The following is a 22,975-nucleotide window of genomic DNA, read 5'->3' on the forward strand; positions in this document are numbered from 1 at the left end:
TGCCACAGGAGGATGGGTCTGTAAACGACTGCTCCACACTCGGTATCATGTATTTCTGATGATGTTCAACACACACACACACACACACACACACAGCCTTCTCTTATCCTCCCCCCACAGGCTGGAGATGGGTTGGTAATTAAGAGCATTTGCTGCTCTTCCAGGAGACCTGGGTTCAAGTCCCAGCTTACATGTGTCTGCCTGCAGTTTGTATCCTGAGGAGGGACATTCTAAATGACGGCAAATACCGAATTTGTGAGAAAGAGGAACAAATATTCTTCACACCTCCAAGTCCTATCGTACAGGCTGCTGCACAAATGAACACCTTTCCCTGGATGTCCTACAAAAATGCCTTTAACTTTTTTTCTTAAAACCAGCAGTGTAAAACAGCAGGATTGTTGGCTTTGATACCCAACTTTATCACATCCTCGCATTCTTTCTGAGCCTCATCTGTGAAGTGGAAACCATCATACCTACAGACAGCACTGGGCTGTGGAGAGGATCTCACTACTTAGTAGGGTGTCTGTCCCCTTCCTGTTACACGACAACAGTATGCACACTCAAAGCCACTAGCAAAGCCCTCCTAGGGAGTCCCCAGATGTCTGCTTTCCCAACTTACAGATTACAGGAATGTGGGCAGTCCTGGCCAGGCTGTTTCTTTCTACAAACTTCACCACAACTGTGCGGAATTTCATTTCTGCTCCATTCAGGGTTCTTTACTTTGCCTATGACAAATCAAATGGGAGAGTCAATGCTATAAATTCCAACCACACTCTCAACGTCTATGAAACGGCTAGGCGACGTGAAGCTGAAGCCTGTGCACTGCTCTCAGCAGGACGGCACCTGCTGTCTGTTGTACACTCTGAAGCAAAGCTGGCTGTAACGCCACTTAGCCTACGATCTACTGAGCACGGTGAAAAAGGTAAGCAACTTTTACCTGTGAAAATGACATTTTGGACTACTGAACATAATCTATTTTTTGAGATACTGACTAGATAAGCCATTGATAAATCTTCTTAAACTGACAAGTGTCTGTGATGATGACCAGAAGGAAAGAAAGGAAGAGTGCCAGGGCACAGCTCAGTGGCAGGGCGTGTCCTAACGGTCCATGCCCTGGGGTCTGCTCCAGCACTGCGGGGAGCTCACGGGCTGGAAAAAGAAAGGGATTGAACCAGGAAGAGGCTGTGGGATGGACAGAGAGAAACCCCACAGAGGAGCCTGGCTCTGAAGCTTCCCAGTAGGCATGAAAGGGCTGCACTTTCACTGTCAATGTCTATATAAGTCTTCATGGACACCTCTCTGCACTTTCACTGTCAATGTCTATATAAATCTTCATGGACACCTCTCTGCACTTTCACTGTCAATGTCTATATAAACCTTCATGGACACCTCTCTGCACTTTCACTGTCAATGTCTATATAAATCTTCATGGACACCTCTCTGCACTTTCACTGTCAATGTCTATATAAGTCTTCATGGACACCTCTCTGCACTTTCACTGTCAATGTCTATATAAACCTTCATGGACACCTCTCTGCACTTTCACTGTCAATGTCTATATAAATCTTCATGGACACCTCTCTGCACTTTCACTGTCAATGTCTATATAAACCTTCATGGACACCTCTCTGCACTTTCACTGTCAATGTCTATATAAATCTTCATGGACACCTCTCTGCACTTTCACTGTCAATGTCTATATAAACCTTCATGGACACCTCTCTGCACTTTCACTGTCAATGTCTATATAAATCTTCATGGACACCTCTCTGCACTTTCACTGTCAATGTCTATATAAGTCTTCATGGACACCTCTCTGCACTTTCACTGTCAATGTCTATATAAACCTTCATGGACACCTCTCTGCACTTTCACTGTCAATGTCTATATAAATCTTCATGGACACCTCTCTGCACTTTCACTGTCAATGTCTATATAAATCTTCATGGACATCTCTCTGCACTTTCATTGTCAAAGTCTATATAAATCTTCATGGACACCTCTCTGCACTTTCATTGTCAATGTCTATATAAATATTCATGGACACCTCTCTGCACTTTCACTGTCAATGTCTATATAAATCTTCATGGACACCTCTCTGCACTTTCATTGTCAATGTCTATATAAACCTTCATGGACACCTCTCTGCACTTTCATTGTCAATGTCTATATAAACCTTCATGGACACCTCTCTGCACTTTCATTGTCAATGTCTATATAAATCTTCATGGATACCTCTCTGCACTTTCATTGTCAATGTCTATATAAACCTTCATGGATACCTCTCTAAGCTTGGGTCTCAGAGTGAAATGCTATCTCAGAAAAGCCGAAATAAATATATATCCCTTAATATAATTGAGGTTTGCTATAATTTTGTCTGCCTGACTTGCCAGTGACATCATATCTAATTTACATTATCTTCCTAGTATGATACTCAATCAAGAATATTCATGCCCTTTACTAATATCGATTTAATATTCTGAACTCAGATTTTGGTAACAAAACATATAGAAACAGCAGATTTCACATAAAGAGAAGCTAAAGTGAGAAGGACTAACAAAAGGAGCTTCCTTTGGGGAAAAACAGCACTTGAAGTGAGAGAGTTAAATGAAGACATAATGAAGGGGGAGTGATAGAGTGCTTGCCTAGCTTTTGGGAGGCCCTGGGTTTGAGCCCAGCACCACAAAAAGGGTGGGGATGCAGAACATGTTTGCTAGTGAAGGAATTAAGTTACTGAGTAGCAACCAGCCATTGTGAGGGGGAAAAAAAAAGAGGACTATAAGCAAGCTGGTTAGGACAATAAAGACAGTATACAAAAAGAAACAGAACAGGCTAATTTTTCTTCTTTATGAAAACAATGGTCAAAAGTGTCAAGGGAGTCATCTGCCAAAAAGTTAATTACATAAGTCTATATGGCACTGTGACTGATGAGTTTTGAATACAGTTTCAGTGAGACAACAAAGGCAGATGCAAAAACCTAATGGTTCAAAGGGAGAAACAAACCGTCAGGAATTAAATCAACTAGATTAATCACTATAAGGAGAAAAAAGACATACAGCTAGCAGTAGGAATTCATCTGGACCAAAGAAAACTGATGCTATTAAAGATCAGGAAAAGTGGCTAGACAGGGTGGCATATCTTTAATCCCAGCAGGCAGACCTCTGAGTTCAAGTCCAGCCTGGTTTACATAGTAAGTTCCAGGCCAGCCAGGGCTAACATAGTGAGACCCTGTCTGAAAACAAAACCAGGAAAAACTATTGCACAGAGAGGGAACACAAGGATAGTTTGTGTTACCAATTCCTAGAAAAGCTCTCCATTATGAAGCTACACAGTTCATTTCTTATTAAGCACAGTTTTACTCGTGCTGCTTAAATCTAGAATGTCAAAGCTGTTGCAGCACCCAGGCCTACGAACCCACGGGACACAATACACAGGACAACAGAATATCCTCTTATAACTCTCAAGTCTTCTCAATAACCTCTCAAACCAGACCGGAGACCACTGAGGTGAATGCCACACTGCAGACACAAACTTACTTACCACAGAAACAAGTGTAGGTACTGGGAACATGTGCAGAAACATTCTGACAAGCCGGGCACCTCCAACCACTCTGGCCATCTGAGAGAGAGAGAGAGGAGGGAGGGAGAGAGGGAGAGAGGGGGGGAGGGAGGAGAGAGAGAGAGAGAGAGAGAGAGAGAGAGAGAGAGAGAGAGAGAGAATATAAGTACAATTTCTTACACAGTGTAAACTGGATTGGGGATATAGCTCATTGGTAAGGAATGTGCTTTGTCTACACAAGGCCCTAGGCTTAATCTTTGCACCCTCCTGAAAAAATTTAAAATCAGTCTAAACTCTGGCCAAGTATACTGGCGCACAACCTTAATTCCAGCGCTAAGAAGACAAGAGGCAGGATCTCTGTCAATTTGAGGTGAGGCCAGCCTGGTTTAGCAAAACCTGTCTCAAAAAAAAAAAAAAAAAAAAAAAAAAAAAAAAAGTAAATTTATAGGAATTGACAGCCTTGAAGTAGTTAGAATACAAATACTGAATATTATCAAACATTTAAGAAATTTAAGAAAGATCCATGGGCTTAAGTAATTCTCAGCCCGAGCTGCACCCCTGCAAGTGTATTCTGTCCTATTGCTTTACTTCTGAATAAAGTTCTCTTAATAAAGAAAATCACAGTGCTGAATGCATCGTTAAGTACTATAACTATATTCTTGTTACAAAGATGTACTAGTATGGTAAATCAAGTAGGTATCCATGTAATATCAGTATCTGGAAATTGACTTGCAAAGAGACATACTACTTGGGTATATAGGAAAACCCCAGCACAGGGAGCATATTGTCAGCAACATCTGAATCACCCATAAACCTAGTATACTTAAAGAAGGGCCTATAATACTACAGAGATTTGTACAATGCAGAAATAGCCAGAGGACAAAATAAACAATCGATATAAATGTCTATCTACACTATATACACATCTGATTTTTTTTTAGGCAGGGTCTTATTATGTAGCTTTGGCTATTGTGAAACCTGCTATGTATACAAGGCTAGCCTCAAACTCAGAGAGATACACCTGCCCTCCACTCCCAGTGCTGGGACTATAGGTGTGCACCAAAACACCTAGAAGTAAATGCTTATTCTTCTGTGTGTGCTCAAGAGCCATGACACACGTGGGAACAGAGGACAACTTTCAGGAGCTGTCTCGCTCCTTCTTCCACGTGGTCCCTGGGCCTGAAACTGAAGCTTGGCAGAAAGCACCCTTTCTCCTACGAGACATTTTACCAGTCCCACAAATGTTTTTATAGTTGCCATTTCCATGAAGCCTGCCCTTCTCAATAAAAACTACTGATTTCATTATTATACCGACATATTCTCATACTACCATGTTTGGCTGATTTAAGATCTACAAGTCCAGTCATAAAACGTAAGAATAAGGTAACATGGGCTGGAGAGATGGCTCAGTGGTTAAGAGCACTGACTGCTCTTCCCAAGGCCCTGAGTTCAAATCCCAGAAACCACATGGTGGCTCACAACCATCTGCAATGGGATCCGATGCCCTCTCTGAAGAAAGCAACACTGTACTCACATACATAGAATAAACAAATCTAAAAAAAGAAAGACTAAGGTAACAGTGTACCTATAGAAAAATGCTTTAGAGGTTCTTTTTTTTTTGGAGACAGAATTTCTCTAGATAGCCCTGGCTGTCCTACAACTCACTCTATAGACCAGGCTGTCCCCATCTCAGAGATTCAACTGCCTCTGCTCCACAGTGCTGGGATTAGAGGTGTGTGCCACTGTGCCCAGCTAAGGCTTAGTATTTTCAACCCAAACTTATGAAAAGCAGTGAGTAAAAACCACCCAGGAACCAGAAATGACCGACCTGCGTGGGACGCTGGAGAGCGAGCCCATTTCTTGATGCAGTTCAGATGAAAGACATGGAAACAGCTCTGGCAGCTCCACACCGGGGCTGTGACCTGAACCAACTCGCAGCACACCATACACTCGTACTTTTCTGTAGTTAGCTGCTCAATCAGGGAACCTGTTAGAGAAGAACAGGAAACTGAACCGCAGACGACCACCCCTCACTTCAGTGAGGAAGTAAGCCATCGGAGAGGATATTCATTCTCACAGATGTAACGGGACACTGGCTGACAGAGGACGGAGAAAAGAGCCATTCAGGTAGGGATTCCCACATCGGAGGAAACATTCCCTCAACCACCCAGATTACTCAGAGCTGGAGCGCAGGCCTGTACGCCCAGGGTTCAGGAGACTCACTTGAGCTCACAATCTCAAGACCAGCCTGGCTATAATAATGTTTCAAAATATCCCAGATAAAATAATACATTATAGTAAGCACTGAATAAGCTGTTGATCATCTGTTGATTTTACCTGCAGATTGTCATTTTATATATATTCTTACACCTTTTCTGGCACACCTTACATGGCAATCTCCAGAAGGCTCCAACTGCAGATGTGCACCACCACACCTGCACACCTTATGACAACTGTTTTACAATCCAGCTGCAGGGAAGTTGGGCTACTAAGATACACATCTGTATTTGTGTTGATGGATGGCTACAAACCGTGGAACCCCACAAGTTACTGGTAGGTCCTTTACAACAGCTTGCTCTCACACATTATGTCAGCAGCTTGCAGAATATGTTTAGAATCTAATTCCTGCTCTTCTTATTCTGGTCTAAGCTGCTTTCTGTTTACCTGGATTATTAAGGTACGTCTTTGCTAGTAGTTCTCCTGCTTTTGACCACAGAGGTAAGAACAGCAAACTGCAAATTAAGTAGCGGCCTGGTGGCTGTATGCAAGCAATCCTAGCTTCTTGGCCCTCTCATTGGAGGGCCACAAGTTTGTGACCCGCTTGACACAGAGCAACGGCAAGGCCAGCCTAGGCAACTTAGTGAGATACTGTCTTAAAATAGAAAGGGAGGCAGGAATGTGACTCAGCAGGAGAGTGCCTGTGTGGTACCACGAGGCCTTAGGTTCAATTCCCACTAGGGGACAGGGATGAGTAGGTACAGAAAATTAGATGTATACTTCTTGTTAGTTACCAATTAAACAAAACAAAAGACAACAAAAACAAAAAGGGTATGAGTGCTTTGCTTACATATGTCCTTAGAGGCTAGAAGAAAGTGTCAGATACCCTGTAACCGGAGTTACAGACGGTGGTGAGCTGCCACGTGGGTGCTAGATAGAACTGAACCTGGGTCCTCTAAGACAGCAGCCAGTGCTCTTAAATGCTAAGTCACATCCTTAGCCTCTAGTCAAAAGTTCTTATCTCATGACTATAAAAGCCCAAATCCTCACAGCAGCTCGTCCTATATTCAAGTCCTTACTGACTTCCTGCCTATATCTCAGTCAGGTAGGTTCCTGCCGGGGGCCTGTATGCTACTGACTTCCTGCCTATATCTCAGTCAGGTAGGTTCCTGCCGGGGGCCTGTATGCTCCATCGTCCACTAGATACCTGCATGGCTCAGCCCCTTACTCACACCAGTATTTACTCAAAATGTGACTTCCTCATGAAGCATTCGTTACTCAGCCACACTTACAAAAATTATAATTCACTCCCTGGAAATAATCTATTCTTCTGTATTTTTTCCTCAACAATTTATAGTTATCTGATAGGGTCAGGCATCAAGGTACATTCCTGCAATCCCAACATTCAGGATGCTAAGACGGGAGGATTAAGACTCCAAGGCTCACCCAGGTCACATAGTCACCCTGTTTTATAAAAAGGAAACAAAACTTATCTGATAAACCATGCATTATATTATATTATAGTCTTTTTTTGGGAGCAATGATTTTTATTAAGAGTGGTTACTTGGACATAGTGAGCACCCACAATAATAAGACATAACAAATGACTCCAAAGAGGTCCTAGAGAAATTAAAAATATCTCACTGGCAATAGTAACTTTCTCTTTAGTTTTATCAAAGCATGTCTAATGTTCAAAACATGGTAGCTGTGGGATTCTAGAGCTGCTCTGAGTTGGTAAACTATCAGGTTTCATTGCCAAGATTCTGCCCAAGAGAGGAGCAAGTTGTCTGACCCCTGGCTCTTTTTCAGTTCACGCAGGTCTTTTCCCACTAGGGCTTCTGCAACATTTCTCAGCTATGACTGTGTCTACTGTATGATTCTGACTGAAGAGAGTGCCAGTCAAAGGACACAGCCACTGAAATAACTGGGAGAACACAGGGACCTAACTGACATGCTAACTGACTGTTCTTTTCATATACACCAATAAACCTTTTATTTCAGTCTCCAGCTCCCAATTCTTCCCCGCCCCCCAAGCCTCAGATCCTACACACACAGAACCAGTGGGCTGTGAGGTCTTTACATAAAAACGTCTGTAGTAAGCCTGCGTTCCCTAACATGCTGGGCTTTGCTTTCTCCCTGCTCTGAGGTGCTGCTGACATATGGCTAACCTCCACACTGGCTTCACTCAAATGGTGTGCTCCCTACACCATTCTACCCTACAGGCAGCTGCTAAGATTTACAGCTTGCTCTCCTGGGGTTTTTCTTTTAAACTTCAATAAAACTCTCATTGAGCTTAAAAAATAAAACCAGAAACAAACTGTCCTAGTTTGCTTTTTATTGCTGAGATAAAACACCATCACCAAAAACAACCTGGGAAGGAAATGGTTTATTTTAGCTTAGTGCTTAGTCCATGGTAAAGGAAGGTGGGGCAGGCCTCAAGGTAGTAATCTAGAAGCAATTGAAATACACACTTTTAATCCCAGCACTACCGAGGCAGAGGCAGACGAAGCTCTGGGTTCTAGGCCAGCCTGGGCTACACAGGGAAACACTATGGGAGCAGGGGTAGGTTAGTGAAAATACAGGTCATGGGCAGCTTCATGGTTTAGGCCAAAGTCTCACATTAACCAAAAAGAGACCAATAAGGTAAAATTCATGAGGAAGAGCTTATGCCTGAAGTTATCCACCCAACCCCCAACACACCCAGAGGGTCTTGAGAAGTACCACAGGTTTTCCTCAAACTCAGTCTTCTTTCCTTGTGCTAGGACTAAAGGTATGCTGGCTGCCTTACATAGGTATGCTCTTTAGCTTGATAAATACACACTTCGGGCAAAATGAGGAATGTCCTCAGATAGTGTAAAAAGCTTCTTTACAAAGAAGGGGCAGGATGGTAACTGCGAAGAGAGAACATGTAGTTCTTCAGAAGATAAAATCTAATCCAAAGGACAGAATGTACTTACAAGAAAGGTTTCAGTGGAATAGTCAGAGCTGACTAACAACTATGTTTCAAGTGTTGTGTGGCAAGAGCACTGAAGGGGGAAAGAGAAAGATATGGTATGTAGGCCAAGGAGAATGCCCATACCTCTGATCCAGCCCCCAGAGGCAGAGAAAGGAAGGTTTGTTAGTTCAAGGTTAGCCTGGTCTAGATAACAAGTTCCACACTAGCTAGGGCTATAAAAGGGACTCACACCTCAAAGAATAAAACAATCCACACCAAAGGAGCAACAACAAAAGCCAGTGTGGTGGTGGTGCGTATCTTCAGTACCAGCACCCAGAGGCCAGGGTACACAGGGAGACTCAAAAGTCTAAGACTAGTGGCATGGCCATGTAAACTATAGATTCAGGTGATAAATTTGGAAACAATTTTTTGTTTTAAATTTATCAAATTTATATATGATATAAAAAGACATACTTGTTAAGGGCTGGAAGAGCTAAATACCATAGCAAGAAAAGGACTGGATATGTAAATAAATCAGCCTTTCAAACAGCAGTAACTTACTGGTGGACTTGGAACACAAGCCTTTAATCCTGGTGCTTGGGAGGCAGAGCTCTGAGAGTTCTAGGCCAGCTTGGTCTAAGCAGGGACTTCCACCGCAGCCAGGAATGCATGGTGAGAACCTGTCTCAAAGGACTTTAGAGAGATGGCTCAGTGGTGTACTCATCTTGCTGAGGACCTAAGTTCTGTTCCTAGCAGCCCTGTGGAGCTCATGACCCCCTGTAACTTCAGTTCGGGGAATCTGACACCCTTCTTCTGGGCTCAGAGGACTTCTAGGCCACACAAACACTCTAGTGTATACTCATACAAAAATAAATCTTTAACTGGTACTGGGGATGAATGCCTTTAATCCCAGCCCTCACAAGGTAGGCAGATTACTGCGAGTTCAAGGATAGCCTTGTCTACAAAGCAAGTGTCAGGCTAGCAAGGGCTATACAATGAAACTCTTGTCACAAAAACAAAACCAAGGGGCTACAGAGATGCTCAATGCTTAAGAACACTCACTGTCTGCTTCTTCCAGAGGATGTGGGTTTGATTCCCAGCACTGGTGGCTTACAATCAGCTACAACTTCAGTTTTAGGGGTCTGACTCTTTCTTCTGGTCTCCATGGGCACCAGACACACACATAGTGCACATATATGCACATAAAAAAATTGAAAATAAGCACACAGTTGTGGTACATACCTTTAACCCATGGAGGGTTAAAGAGTCTCTGCACTCAGGAGACAGAGGCTGGCGGATCTCTGAGTTAGAGGCCAACCTGATCTACAGAGGGAGTTCCAAAGCAGCCAGGGGTACACAGAAAAATCCTGTCTTGAAAAACAAACCCCAAAACCAAAAACAACCACAAAAAAACCCCAAACAAACAAAAAGCCAAAAAAGTTAAAACCAAATGACCAACCAAAGACAAAAACAAAAACAAAAAAAAAAACAAAACAAAAAAACCCCAAACAGCAGCAGAAAGGTTACAGTGATCCAGACAGAGGGAACTGCACCCAACAGCTTGGAAAGACAAAACAGAAGGACTGTGTGATAAAATGGCAGAGTAAGGCAACGGAGGGCGGGACTGGTGAGGAGAGCAGAGGAAGGATGAGCTCAAAATGTGTTTTGGAAAAGCTGTTCACTGATGATGGAGCAAAGAACTGAAAAGACTGAAGACATGAGACGGGACCACTGCGACGGAGCAAAAACGATGAGATGCACAGGCTGCAACCAGCAGAGGCTCCGACATGTTTCCAGGTCCTGCTTCTGCCACCACTTAAGAATATAAGCAGATATCTGCATCGTCTCTGTCTACATTTAAAGCACCACACAAGAACTTAAGGAAGGAAACTAAAATAACGCAGGCCTGATGGCACAGGCTTGTCATAGCAGCTGCTCAGGATGCTGAGGCAGGAGAACCCCAAGTTCAAGCCCTGCTAGAGTACAGAATAAGTTCAAGGTCATCCTGGGTTACCTTATAAAGACTACGTCTCAAATTAACAAAAAAAAAGATATGGGGATATAGCTCAGTGAGGGAGAGCTTATAACCCTGTCCCAAGCAAACAAGAAAAGGCAGAGATCGAGGACAGCAATGGGTCGTTTCCGAATCCAAGCAGACTCGGAATTAAGGTAGAGATTATTTTCTGGTTTCTCAATTATGTGAGTGTACTGATTAAAAATTAGCACCAAGCTACATCTCCCCACTCTCCAGGCATGCTTACCTGTATGTGTTTCCACATTCTTCAGCATATGGTTCTGCTTGCCTCTGGGAAAAGGAGACAGCACTTGAGGATCCTGTCTCCTTCCAGCATTTTTCTCTTGGTCAACTCTTCTGGAAGACTTGGTGACAACTGCCAAATTCCCAGTGTCGCAGGCTGACTTCGTTGGCCTCTCTCTGAGATTATCCTTTGGAAGGGGGGGCATGTTGTTTTTGGGCCCTGCATTTATATGCCGCTGACTCTCCTGTTTCGGTGGGTTCCTGCCTGGTCGTGGTCTGGCCCCCTCTACTTCCCAGGGAGGCCTTTTCTGGGGATATCTCCTCTGCTCACTCCGTCTGCACACACATGGATCCACTACAGGTTTTCTACAGGAGGCTTCTGAAGAGTCAGAGTGGGAAATGGCCACAGGTCTGGTATTTTCATCCTCAGACTTTGGGCTCATTCTGTTACCCCACTCGCTTCTGAGTCTCCCTTTGGCCTTTGGCCCTCGGCCATAGTTGTATGTAAGCTGCGTGGCTTTTTTGGGTTTCGCTCCCCTGGGATCTGCAATAACTACCTCCTTCTCGCTCTCAGAAGGGCTGTGTTCTCTAGGGTTTGTTCCACTCTCGGATCTGGCTACGCTTTCTAAACTGGATGTATCTGACGTCTGCTCAGTGAGCCCTTGTGCTTTCTTGATTCTGTTTTGGTGCTTTTCATTCCTTAATTTCTGCCATGGCTGATTCTGAAGCCCATGGTTCTTGAGTGATTTATTAGATGACTGGAAAAAACCCTGTGGACTCTTAGGCTTGCTTCCGGAGGCATAACCGTGCTGGTGAACAGCAGAGACATCATCGTAAGGGATGTGTCTAGGAAGGTGGCAGGGAGGTGAGGAACTATAATTTCTTCTGCCAATCCTATTAGAATCTAGTCTTCTTTGGGTCCCACAATTTAGACCAGAATTTTTTCTCTCCTGAGGAATGAACTCAGCAGCATCTGTATTGAATTTAAAAGTGCCTAGGAAACAAAAAATAGACATCTGGTAAGAAATGAATGTCACTTATGGAGTCCATAAGACTCTAAAAGGCACGACTAAAAAATATTTTCCTGAAATCATTGTATAAAACAGGCTGAATGAGATTGGTCTCTTGTGAAATGCTCAGGCCATCAGTCCCTGTACATTACATGAGGTACATTAGTACCTTATGTCTAGTAGCACACTGATGGACACAGATGGCCTAGGCCATCTAGCACCATGAACACGCATTTATTCAAAAATCTTAGGAGAGCCAAAGTCAGTACTTTAGTCCCCTCATTGGGATTCAAGTTCAAGGAGAGCGTGAGCTATATGAGAACCTACAACCAAAACCAAATCCTAGGAAGAGAGCAGAGCACGCGGACACAGGCTCTATCCCTTGACCAGATAGGTCTAGGCAGGATAATCGAGAGTCTGAGAACAGCACAGGTTCCACACTGAGACTCTGTCTATAAAAAATAAAGGTCAGATTTAGGGATGAGAAGTTCCGTGTGGTCTTTCAAAACACGATAGCAGCATTGCATAATAGCAGCCAATAGGCTTTGAAATTAGCTAAAATGGGTTTAAAGTCTGAATGAACTTAAGGCTATCACCTGACCACCCTTGGCCTTAGTTTACACATCTATAACAAAGGACAACAATGTTTATTTCAAAGGTTGATTCTGGCTCATAAAAGATTCCACATAGATAATATTAGCACAGTGAGTATGCAGTCTCTCTCTTCCCCCTGGAAACATAGTTTGGATTTTTCATATGTAACTCCTACAATATGTTCTAACCTTACTTTAATTTCAGCCCACTCATTTCCCTGCCAAGGTGATTCTGAGAACAGCCAGCTCAGTTCCTGAAACCCAAGAAATCACGGGCCAGGGAAGGGGCACAGTGGGCCACACCTTTAATCCCAGCACTCCTGAGGCTCAGGCAAGCAAATATCTGTAAATTTGAGGCTGGTCTACACAGTTAGTTTTGGTCAGTCAGGGCTACATAGTGAGACCCGTCTCAAAGGTGAAAAAGAGAGGGAGAGGAAGGGAAGGAGGGAGAGAGAAGAAACTATCTGTTTAATGACACAAAACTAGTCAGAGTTATAGTAGCAATCAACAGTCTGTAAAACATCAATTTAAGTCCTTGCCTGCCATTTATTGTTTTAAATCATCTATCTTTTGAAAAGGGCCTCATTATATAGCCCTGGCTGCCTTCAAATTCACTATATAGCCCTGACTGGCTCCAGAAAGGCAGTGCTCTTGCCTCAGTCTTCTGAGTGATGTATTACAGTGTGCGCTATCTTGCCCTGCTTTTTCATGCTGTTAGTTATGATGTGTTAGTCAGTCCTGTTTTCTTATATGTAATGGGAACGTGATCCCTACATCAGAGTTGCTAGGGCTCCTAAGGGAAACAAGTTAATAGCACTCCTACAGTGGTTAAAATGGTGTCTTATTACTGCTCTTAGAGCTACTGACTATCTGAACGCAGACTCCAATGAGTACACAGCAAAACCTGTGGATTTCAAATTTAATAGTAAGACCTGGTACTTAACTTGGGTCACACACTCTTCTAGGCACTTTGCATGTGTTAACGCCTTTATTCTGTTTTAAATATGTACACGTAGGTATCTCTGCGGTGCGTACATCGTGTGTGTAGGTATCCTTAGGCAAGAGAAGGTATCAGATCCCCTGGAGCTAGAGTAACAGGAAGTGAGTCACCCGGTGTAGGGTGTAGATGCTAAGAACCAAATTTGGGTCTTCTGGAAGAGCGGCCAGCGCTCTTAACAGCTGAGCATCTCTCCAGCTTCATTAACTCATGTAACCTTCACATTGCTGAGAAAACTGGATAGCTTGCCCAGGGCCACAGGTACTCCAAGGCAACTCAGAATTCCACCTTCCAACATGTAGCACTGGTGACTTCATGCTTACACTCACACTGCACATGGAGAGGCAAGGCGGCAGTGCCATAGAAACATAGTGAAGAACTGATGAGATCATAAAGGCCATAGGGAAACACCTCATTCAATCCAGGATTTGTCCCACACACTTTCACACAGGTCGGGTTCTGAGGGTGGGGTGAAGGGCCTCACAAATGGCAAGAGGATCAGACAAACTCAGAGGGGCAGAGGCAGTCCGCAAGGATGAGATGAATTTAAAAATGGGAATGAGTAAACGGTGCCAAGAGGTGCTGTATGGTTCTCTCCTGCTTGAAGAGGCAAGGGTGGAGAGGGGGGCTAGAAAAAGGTCAGTAAAGCTGCCCGACAGCCTGGTAAAGGAGGTTTCAGATTGAATAGCCATACATGGCCATGTGTTTGCTAGACCTAAGCCACCGCCCCCAGGAAAACCCTTAAAGAGGGTTGGAATGATGGCCGAGCTCACTAGTTGCTCTTACAGAGGCTCCACGTCCAATTCCCAGCACCCACATGGCAGCTCACCAGTTCTAGGGGACTCAACACCTCACACAGATATAACAGTGCACAGCGGAAAACATTTTTCTTTTAAAAAGATAGATCTGTAAAGAGACTTGAGGAAAGGGACACATGAATCAGGAAGCTGTCCCATGGCCTAGGTGACACGTTTCACTATTTTAAGTAGAAGTTCCTCCTTTAGTGACATGTCTTCTAACCAAGGCATCATTCTAATACAAGGGGTACCAGAGAGCCGACAAAACACATTGAAGAGAAAGTAATCCAGGCAGGCAGTGCAGTCCAAGGGCAAAGCTGGCACTAGAAAGTCCGAAAATAAGGGGGAAAATTTCATCCTGGATTAGCCTATTTAAAGACCTTACTTAGGGCAGTGGTTTACAACCTGTGGGTTGTGAGTCTTTCGGGAGTATAGAACATCCCATTCAGAGAGGTCACCTAAGACTGCTGGGAAACACAGATATTCACATTATGATTCATAACAGCAGCAAAACTACAGTTTATGAAGAAAAAACAATTTTATGGTTGGGGGTCACCACAGCATGAGGAACTGTTTTAAGGGTCGCAGCATTAGGAAGGTTAAGAACCATTGCTTTTGGAAGTGGGCGAGCTAGACATGATGTTAAAGTAAGAACAGACAATGAAGTAGGGATTTTTTGAACAGGACTCAGCAAATGCTTTGGGGCATGTCATTGGTAACCTAGAGCACAGTTCCAGAGGCTTAAAATTCCGAGTCATGGGCTAGCCCTTACTCAACTCTGCTTCAAATGTCTTAGGGTGTGGAAATACGTCAGGATGAGAATGAGAAGATGAACAGATTGAGTTTAGAGGGCTAGTGAAGGCCTGGAGGGAGAGAATGACAACAATGAACTGCGTAAGTTCTCCACTCTCCCAGAGGATTTTTATATCCTAAGTCAAGAGTAGTGTGCACTAATTCAGTGCGTTCTTCCACTCTTTAAACTGAGACAGGGAAAAGGGCATCTTACTCATTGCATAGTACAGCCGCAGCCTTAATAGTACCCCATCAATATGTCGGAAACACAATTGTAATTCAAGTCTATGTTGGACGTAGCTGAGCAGATTTTCAGAAAGAGAGGGCCATTAAGTCAAATCTACATAGTGGGTTGTGACAAGTGTTTTGTTTATTTTTAAATCATAATGCTAAGAGTACATTGTTGATAGTAAAAGAAACTGTGGCTTCTCAGCCTCTACCCCCATCTCGCCCTACCCAGACAGGATCTCACTATGTAACCCTGGCTGGCCTGGAACTATGTAGACCAGGTTAGCCTCGAATTCCAAGATCCTCCTGTTTCGTCCTCTGGAGCGCTGAGATTAAAGATGTGCACCACCATGTTTGACACTACTGAAACATTTGGTTTACTTTTAAAAAACCTTTTCTTTTAATCGTGTGTGCCTGTGTTAGCAAGGCTCTATTTAGGGGGTGGGGGAACAGACTATATGCCACGTGTTTGGTGATGCCCTCGGTGGCCAGAAGAGGGCGTCAGATCGCTTACAGCTTACAGGTGGTTGTGCAAGTGGAACGTGACTATTCTGGAAGAGGAGCTAATGTTCTTAAATACTTGAACTATCGCCCCAGCTTCTTGGTTCACGTTTACATTTAGGTAAATGTGCACTAACACCCTATGCAAAATGTTTCTTTTTGATTGCTGTCTACGAAACTTGAGACCCCGGATCTACCAATACACCACGCAGAAAATGTAAATAACTTATATTAACAGTCAAATGAGGCTGTCTCTGCCATAGGGGTAGCTCCAGGAGGGAAAGTGAGAGCCAACAATTAGGAACCGAACAGGGAGGGTCTGGGAATTAGCTTACTAACTCCAAACTGACAGATGAGGTAACTGAGACTGAATCACACACGTCACCCACCGCAAGATGGGATTTCAAATCCCTCAGGACTGGGCCCGCTCACCCGCGCGCGCGGAACCCGCCACTCCGAGGGGTTAAGAACACACCCCTAGCACAGCGCGCAAACTCGCTGGACTCCAGGGCCCACTATGGAGAGTCGCCTACGCCCGCCCGCCCGCCGGACTCTGCGCCGCGCTGCCTCGGGAAGGCCGGAAAGAGCCCCGCGGGGGCGCCGGACGCCCACGTCCACTCCCTTGGAGCCGGGACCCGCCCGCTCTCCTCGGAAACCCGGGGGCCGAACCTCACCACCCTGTGGAAGATGGAGGAGGGTTCCGTACGTGCAGCGCGCGTGGCTTGGCCCTCGCGAGCCACTGTCCCCGCGCAGCACGCATCCCACTTGCCAGAGCAATGGCCCGAACCCTTCCAATGTCCTAGCTGACTAGACTGTTGGACCCTAGAGGTCCCGCGCGGGGAACCAGACAGTACCTGAGACCGGAGGCGCCTCCGCCATCCCGTGCCGCAGCACCTCAAGCGAGCCCCGCCACCGAGCGAGGGCTGTCACCTGGTCACGTGTCCCGGATTTCCGGCGTCCAGAGACTATTCGTTCCTACGCGCGTGTAGACGGCCAAGGGGGTGGTGCCGCCCGAAGATACAGTGAAATGGCGCATTTGGGACGTCAGATAAATGCGCCGGCCAGGGCGGAAGCCCTGGGGCCGGGGGAGTGTGGCTGGAGGGGTGTTCCCGATCGCGGGATCTAGTGACCGAACTTGCGTAATTGTTTTTCGAGAGATGCTGGGTTCTCCAGCTGCAACGCCTTTTTATCAAGTACTGTCATCCGCCCAGCTTCAAATGTCCTTCAGATAAGAGTCCGCTTGGAGTGACTCACGCAGGCGACAAGGAGTGGGTGGGGGCACTGTAGTAATCAAAGGGCATTGTGGAGGAAGACTGCAAAACAATAAAAGGTTACCTGCCAATGGTGGTAGCCCACAACTCCAAAACCTGGGAGGCTGAATCGGGGGGTGGGGGGTGGGGATGCAATGTGGTGAGTCCCAGGTCATCCTGGGCTACCTATCCCTGTCTGTGTAAAACGAAACAAAATATCTAAAGGGATAATTGCAAATGAGCCTCAAAAGTAACAAATACAAATGAACACCAACTGAGAGAGAAAGCTTGAAGTCACTGTTTTTTGGTGGGGTGGAGTTGGGGCAGGGTGTCGTGATTTGGCCCCTACTGGTATACAGGCATTCTACTGGTCTGCCACCAGGGACCTAGCAACTGCGTGCTGCGTATAAAAGGACACCTCCACCCCCTGCCACTCAGCGGCTATCTATTGCCAGCGTCCCCCTCCCCTTCTCTCTGCCTCAGGGCTTTGCTCCTGTCTGTCTGACCGGCTACAGATCACTTGTCTGCCTCTATCCCTTTCTCAGGCCCTCACTCCTCTTCCTTCTCCCAATAAACCTCTTTTACACCAGGTCTTGCATGGCGTAATTTCTCAGGGTTGTACCTTGGCGCGGGCCTTGCAGTAAGATCTTCCTTGTCTCAGCGTCCTTTTTAATGAAATCTAATCTTCCAAGGTGAGGTGCGGTGACCCAGGTCTTTAATTCCCGCACTCTGGCAGCTGAGAAAGCGGTTCTCTGAGTCTGAGGTCAGTCTGATTGGTCTACATAGTTGAGTTCCAGGCTAACCAGGGCAACTGTATGGCCCTGTCTCAAATATGCCACGATGTCTGTGACCATTTTGGTTACAGGGCTTTTGCACTTCCTTCTAATGTTTATAGACTAAGAAGTCTTCTTCTGGGTAGCTTAGCCTCCCGGAAAATTTAGGAATCCTTCAGGAATCCTATTTGAAAAACTGACTCAGAAAGGTAGGACATAATAGCGCTATATTTCTGCCACTTGCAGTAGTGAGACCACCAAAGTGACAAGAGGAGGGAGTGGAGGAGAGAGAATGGAAGTTTGTGGGCAAGCTGCAGACTCAACTGGCATCTTGGAATTTAGTAGGATATACACCACTTGTTCTCCAATGACCTCTCAATCCAGATCCTCAGAGCACAGCAAAGACCAATGTATAAAGTTTGAACAAAGGCTTGAAGTTTACAAAGTCAAATGAAGATGGCAGCCCAAGAGCCCAAATGATCATATCTACAACCAGAAGTTCTTTTTTTTAAGGATTTATTTATTATATATAAGTACATTGTAGCTGTTTTCAGACACACCAGAAGAGGGAATCAGATCCCATTACAAATGGTTGAGAGCCACCATGTGGTTGCTGGGATTTGAACTCTGGACCTCTGGAAGAGGAGTCAGTGCTCTTAACCACTGAGTCATCTCTCCAGCCCCTGGCTTAATTCTCAGCAGCAGACACCTCCATGGTCATCACACACAGTTCAACGATGAACTCTCAAGCTCTGTATAGGTTGAATTGAAGGTCCCCTACTCACTAGAGTTTCATGATTGTGTTATCTTTAGTCTTAATAGTGGTTTACTGCCAACTTACCTATCTGAGCTAACATTTTTGTGGCTGTTAGGTAAAACTCTTGGAGTATATTCTTTTTTATTTTTCTTTTCTTTTTTTTTTCGGAGCTGGGGACCAAACCCAGGGCCTTGAGCTACCACTGAGCTAAATCCCCAACCCCTTGGAGTATATTCTTAAACTCAGCAGACTACCAGCTTCAACCAAACCTAAAGCTAAGAATGAAAACTATCAGTAATTGCTAGGATATCCCCAAGAGTGGGACATTCAAAGTCGGTTCAGGACGTACTATATCAACCTCTGTCCAATTCTCTGACAATCTCTATTGGTAGCAGACCTGAGATCAGGCCTTTGCCATCATTCAGCATTCTGATCTTTAGAAAATGCTCGTGGTCCAATACACACAATTCTTGAAATAACTTACAGAGATAAGACAGTTTTGAAAGCAAATGCAAGGTAAAAATCCGATTTTGTGGAACCTAACTTTCCCTGAACTATACCACAACATTCCATTACTAGATAGGATGAATGAAGAATTTGCATTTCTCAAATAATTCAGGCTTCTCCAGGAACATGAAGTTGACCCATCCTGGAGTTTTCTATGTAGACCAGGCTGGCCTTGAACTCACATCTTATTTTGGTTTTCTCTAAATTATTGAATTTGAAGATTTTTGTTAAAAAAAAAAAACAAACTGGTCTCACTTTAAAGTCAAGTTAGGCCTTCAGTTTCATGATCTCTCTGTCTCAGTCTCTTTACCACTGTAAGTATTGGTGTACAACACCACATTCTGGGTTTAAATGGAACATTTCTCTTTAAAAAAATTTGTTCATCTTTACTTTATGAACACTGACCGGTGTTTTGCCTGCATATGTATCTGTGTGAGGGCATCAAAGCACCTAGAATTGGAGTTGCAGACAATTGTAAGCTGTCGTGTGTGTGGACCCAGGTCGAGAAGAGCAGCCAGTGCTCTTAACTGTTGGGTCATCTCTCCAGCCCCTGAAACATCTTTTTCTTTTTTTTAAAAGGATGTTTTAAAATTACATTTAGTGTGTGTATGTGTGTGTGTACACATGTGTATCATGAATATCATGATATGTGTGTGGAGGTCAGAGGACAAACTAGTGAGAGCTGGTCCTCTCCTTTCACCTATGGGTCTGAGGGATCTGACTTAGGTCATCAGCCTAACAGCAAGTGCTGTTACCTTCTTGTCAACCTCCTGGTTGAACATTAGTTGACAGCCTTACAGATGTCCTCTTTTAGACTGCTTATTCACATCTGTTGTCTATTCTTTTCTGTTGGGTTGCTGTGCTTTTCTTACTGATGGACTTTTAAAAAAAATTGTTTCCATGTATGTTGAGCATGCTTGTCTGAGTGTGTATGTATGTATGTATGTATGTATGTATGTATGTATGTATGTATGTGTCCAGGTGTTCTTGGAGGCCAAAAGAGGGCATTGGGTCCCCTGCAGCTCCAGTTACAGGCAGTTTAAGGGAGCTGTTAGTGATTTTAAGTCACGTGTGTGTGTGTGTGTGTGTGTGTGTGTGTGTGTGTGTGTGTGTGTGTGTGGCCAGTGAAGTAACTTAGCAGATAAAGGTATTTCCTGCCAAGCCTGGTGACCAGAGTTCAGTGGCCAGGAACCACATGGTGGGAGGAGAGAATTGATTCCTGCAAGTTGTCCTCTGCCCCCCACATATCCATGTGATCCCCACCTAAGTAAATAATGTGCCTTTCTAAAAGCAAGGCTTAATGATTTGTTGGCTATTAGGATGAAGCGAAAGGTAGGCACTGAAGACAATTCTAGAGCATTCTGTTTAGGTGATAGGATAATGGTTTCACTAGCTGGAAAGGGAAAACAGCAGAGATTTGGTCCAGAGAAAGGTAATGATCTGTCTTTGCCCTGTGACTGTGCAGTGCTTGTGAGAGTCTGGGACATCCAAATAACTGTCTGGCAAAGAGCTGGATATGTGGCACTGACACAAACTCCTGGAGATCCACAACTGGTTAAAATGTAAATAAGAGACCAGGGGCACCCAGCTCCAGTGTGTACATCTATAAACACGATCTCTACAGCCAAGGCTCAGGGAACATCTTGGTAGAGGGAGCGTAAGGAGTTTAAGAGTTAGAGAAGCAAGGTGGATGCTTGCCATGAGTTAGCGTCTTCTGGATAGGGCAGAGAGGTTGCACTCACAAAGTCATAACGATACGGCTGCCTTAATAAGACCTGCATAACGACAGTTCCAGGTGATACACCGACCCGAATGGAGGAAATTTCACAAGGCTCCACCGTTACATGATGAGCTGTAGGCAGTCAATGGCTGCTGAGGAATAGACAACTGTCAGTCATCTCCACGAACGAGCCCCTGACAGGTTACCCAGTCTCAAGTGTTGAGCCCTAAACACATGTACATGTGAACAACACTAAGTGACTCAGTAGGTCCATATACATACAGATATTAATTATAAAAGAGGTCATGAGTCCAAGAGAGTGGGGAATATGGGAGGAAGTAAAGCTGGGAGATGGGGGTTGGAATGAAGTAAATATGGTTAGCTCATACATAAAATTTTCAAAAAAAAAATTAAGAACATAAAAGCTAGACTTGTGAAGACTGAGGAAGACCAGAGCTGGAAGCATAGGTGTGAGGGTCGGTAGTGAGGGCCATGAGGGTGACTGAGGCCATAACAAGGCAGCCAAGACAGGGGAGTGGATAAAAGCTGGAACACTAACACTGCCTACTACTACAGTCTCTCAGCTCACACATTTCGGGGTCCCTGCCTAGGAATGGTACTGCCCACAGGGGGCTCGGGCCTCCCCTATCAGTTAACTCAAGACAATGCCAACAGATAGGCCCACAGATCAGCCCGATGCAGGCAATCTTCATAAAGATTCTCTTCCCTTGGGATTCTTAGTGGTGTCAAATTGAAAATTAAAGCTAACCATCACAGACATTAACATGCAAACACCCAAAATTCAAAACAAGAATAGAGAAATAAGGCCACTCAATTATTTTGAGTCATTAGGACATAAGCAATCCCTGAAATCCATAGGCCTGAGATTACTCAAGAGTATATACTGTACCTAAAAATAGAAGAAAGACCTCAGGGGCGGAGTGAGAAAGAAGAGTCCATGGAATTAGAGACTAAGGGCCCAGATAGGAAGAAAAATTCAGACAAGGCTAGAAAACAAGAGGCTCCCAGGGGTCATGATAAGCACTGGTTGTTCACAGAAGCTTTCTTGAGAAAGTGACGTTTGTGGGCATGGAGAGGGTTGTCAGGCATGCCTTACCCCACTTGTAACGAGACAGTGAGCTTTGAAGGAAGGGGCTGACTGCTCTTTGATAGTCCCTGGGTGGTTACAGAGTTTCAAACAGCTGGTCCTCAATGTATATTCCTTGTTTGACCTGCAGACACATGAAAAGCTGGCACACAAGACAACATGAGCTGCCAAGCCACGTTGGAGAGGGAATAGATTGAAAAGAGAAGGAAAACGTCTTAAGCTACCTGCTTGGTTGCTGTGACAAAATACAAAGCACTTTAAAAAGAAGGGTTTCCTTTTAAACCCTTCACAGTTTGAAGGTACGGTCCACCGTAGTGGGAAGGGCTGGTGCAGAAGCTTGAGGTAGTCGGACAGGCTGCATCAGGAAGCAGTGATGAATGCTTGTGCAGGGCTTGTTTTCTCCTCTTCATGAGTCCAGGACCCCATCCCATGGAACCATGCCACCAACATTAGTGGGCCTTCTACCTCGACTGACCTATCCTAGCTAATCTGTCATAGGCATCTGCAGAGGCTTGTCTCCCAGGTGATTCTAAATCCAACCATGGTGATTAGTAAGATCAACCACCACCGAGATCAGTAAGGAGCCTGGTTCAATTCCCAGCACCCACATGGCAGCTCACAACCATCTGTAACTCTGCGGGGCATTGCATGCACATGATTCACACACACACATGCAGGCAAAACACCCAAACACAGAAAATTTTAGAAAGAGTAAAACCAAAACCATGAAATCAGGTAGCAGTTGGACTTACAAGAAAAAGATGAAGTTCTGGGTTTTCCCTTTCATTGTTAGTCCCTTGTGGGAGAATAGAGCATTAAAGTTAACCCAGTATGTCTGACTAGTTCCTCACTTACTCCTCATGAGGCAAGTACAGTGGTGCTAATAACAAACAGTAATTTAAAAATGACACAGCCAAAACCCGAGTTGAGACTGCTTTCTGTTCTTCCTGTTGCAATGCTACTGGCTAAGCTTGG

At 44.6% G+C, this 22,975-nt stretch overlaps 1 protein-coding gene across 1 annotated transcript in view; it reads right to left on the minus strand.

Annotated features, from left to right (window-relative positions):
- Positions 1-16,904, minus strand: part of Nfx1 (nuclear transcription factor, X-box binding 1) — a 44,067-nt gene extending 27,163 nt beyond the window's left edge. Inside the window, exons 1-5 of the mRNA XM_032905028.1 lie at positions 16,740-16,904; positions 10,972-11,961; positions 5,387-5,545; positions 3,541-3,618; positions 620-725 (exon numbers count right to left, since the gene is read on the minus strand). Coding sequence (XP_032760919.1) covers positions 620-725; positions 3,541-3,618; positions 5,387-5,545; positions 10,972-11,961; positions 16,740-16,764 — 1,358 coding nt within the window. The 5' untranslated portion in view covers positions 16,765-16,904. The remainder of the gene's footprint in view (positions 1-619; positions 726-3,540; positions 3,619-5,386; positions 5,546-10,971; positions 11,962-16,739) is intronic.
- Positions 16,905-22,975: the final 6,071 nt, after the last annotated feature.

This window comes from Rattus rattus, chromosome 1, assembly GCF_011064425.1.
Source record: "Rattus rattus isolate New Zealand chromosome 1, Rrattus_CSIRO_v1, whole genome shotgun sequence".
In the NCBI taxonomy this organism is placed as follows: domain Eukaryota; kingdom Metazoa; phylum Chordata; class Mammalia; order Rodentia; family Muridae; genus Rattus; species Rattus rattus.